General features: G+C 59.7%; 1 protein-coding gene across 1 annotated transcript; it reads right to left on the minus strand.

The window, feature by feature from the left end:
• Window positions 1-234: 234 nt before the first annotated feature.
• Window positions 235-1,318, minus strand: LOC136460996 (pentatricopeptide repeat-containing protein At2g27800, mitochondrial-like). The gene has a single exon (XM_066460489.1). The coding sequence runs from the start codon at window positions 1,018-1,020 to the stop codon at window positions 235-237; it is 786 nt and encodes a 261-aa protein (XP_066316586.1). The 5' UTR covers window positions 1,021-1,318.
• Between the last annotated feature and the right edge of the window lie 123 nt (window positions 1,319-1,441).

Consider the following 1,441-nt stretch of genomic DNA (forward strand, 5'->3'; position numbering starts at 1 on the left):
TTTTCTTTTTGATGAGCTTGATCAAAGTCTTATTACTAGACTCAGCTTGGCCATTGGCTTGAGCATAGTATGGAGATGAATTGAGTAACTTGATCTTATATAATTCGATAAATTCTCTCACCTCTTTAGACACAAACTATGTCCCTTGATCTGTAGTTAATGTTTGAGGGATGCCGAATCTATGAATAATATGCTCAGTATTGAACTTAATTACTTCCTTGTGTGTCATATTCTTCAAAAGAACTCCCTCGATCCACTTAGTAAAGTAACTCCCTCTGTAGTTAATGTTTGAGGAATGCCGAATGTATGAATAATAAGATGCAGCGACTGCGCGTAGCCCCTGATGAGCACGTTGAGCGTGCGCGTGTCCGGCGGGATCCCCTCCTCGAGCATCTGCCTGAACAGTGCCGACACGTTGTCCATGTACATGTAATGGATCAAGGTGTCGCCGCGTCCGCGCGACAGCAGCGCGGTGAAGAGCGCGTGGTAGGTGTCGGCGGACGGGCGAGCTGCTGGGTCGGCGGAGGCGCGCATGAGGGTGTAGACGTGGAAGGCCTTGCCGAGCCTGCCGAACTGGCAGTAGAAGTAAAGCGCGTTGCGGAGGAGGGGGCAAGGGGAAGAGAGCGAGGGAAGGAGAGAGAAGGATAGCGCGCAGGTGCGGTCGAAGTCCGCGTAGAGGTCGGCGGTGGCGAGGCGCTTGATGGCGACGAGGAATGGGGCGGGGTCGGGACGGAACGCGGGAAGGTGGAGGGAGTGGATGAGCAGCGGGAGGAGGAGGCGGGCGTCGGAGGTGTTGGCTAGGAAGGAGGCGAGCACGGGCGGGGTGAGGCGGGACGGGAGGGATGCGATTGCTGCCGAGACGGCGTCGGGGGAAGGCGGCGCCGGGTTGGCGCCGCGGCGGCTGCGGCGGAAGCGGTGAGGGGTGCGGCGAGATCTGGTGGAGAAGGGGAGGTGGCTGGAGAGGGAAGCGGGGGCTGGGGCTGGAGCCGCGCGGAGCAGGCGGCGGAGGAGCGTGGTCATCGGGGTCGCGGCGGCGGGCGAATTTGAGTGACGACTGACGTGGAGCGGGATAGGTCAGGACCGGTCAGGACTCGGGAACCGGTATTTTTTCACACAACCCAAGGCCGTGACGCCGCTTAACAGCACACGGCCACACAGACCAGCAGCACCGGGCACCAGAGGAGGCGAATTCCTAGGTTCGCAGGAGCCTGGAACGAGGGATGGCCGCCTCCTCGCTCGCGTTGGCGAGTTCTTTCTGGCTTCTCCTACGCGTCCCTCAACCGCGCGGAGCCATCCCCGTTCCGTGCTACTTCATCTCGCGAGGTAAGCCCGAAGGCGGAAGGCCCATCTTATCTTTCGATTTTGCCTCTCCGCTGACGCTTGGCCCGCCCGAGCCAGGACGGTATAGCACCGCCATTGCCGTTGCAGCAGCGAGGGATTC

The sequence above is a fragment of the Miscanthus floridulus genome, chromosome 6 (assembly GCF_019320115.1).
Source record: "Miscanthus floridulus cultivar M001 chromosome 6, ASM1932011v1, whole genome shotgun sequence".
NCBI classification, from domain to species: domain Eukaryota; kingdom Viridiplantae; phylum Streptophyta; class Magnoliopsida; order Poales; family Poaceae; genus Miscanthus; species Miscanthus floridulus.

Excerpts from the sequence above, each read along its gene's own strand:
- LOC136460996 (XM_066460489.1), bottom strand. The coding sequence starts at position 1,020 with ATGACCACGCTCCTCCGCCGCCTGCTCCGCGCGGCTCCAGCCCCAGCC.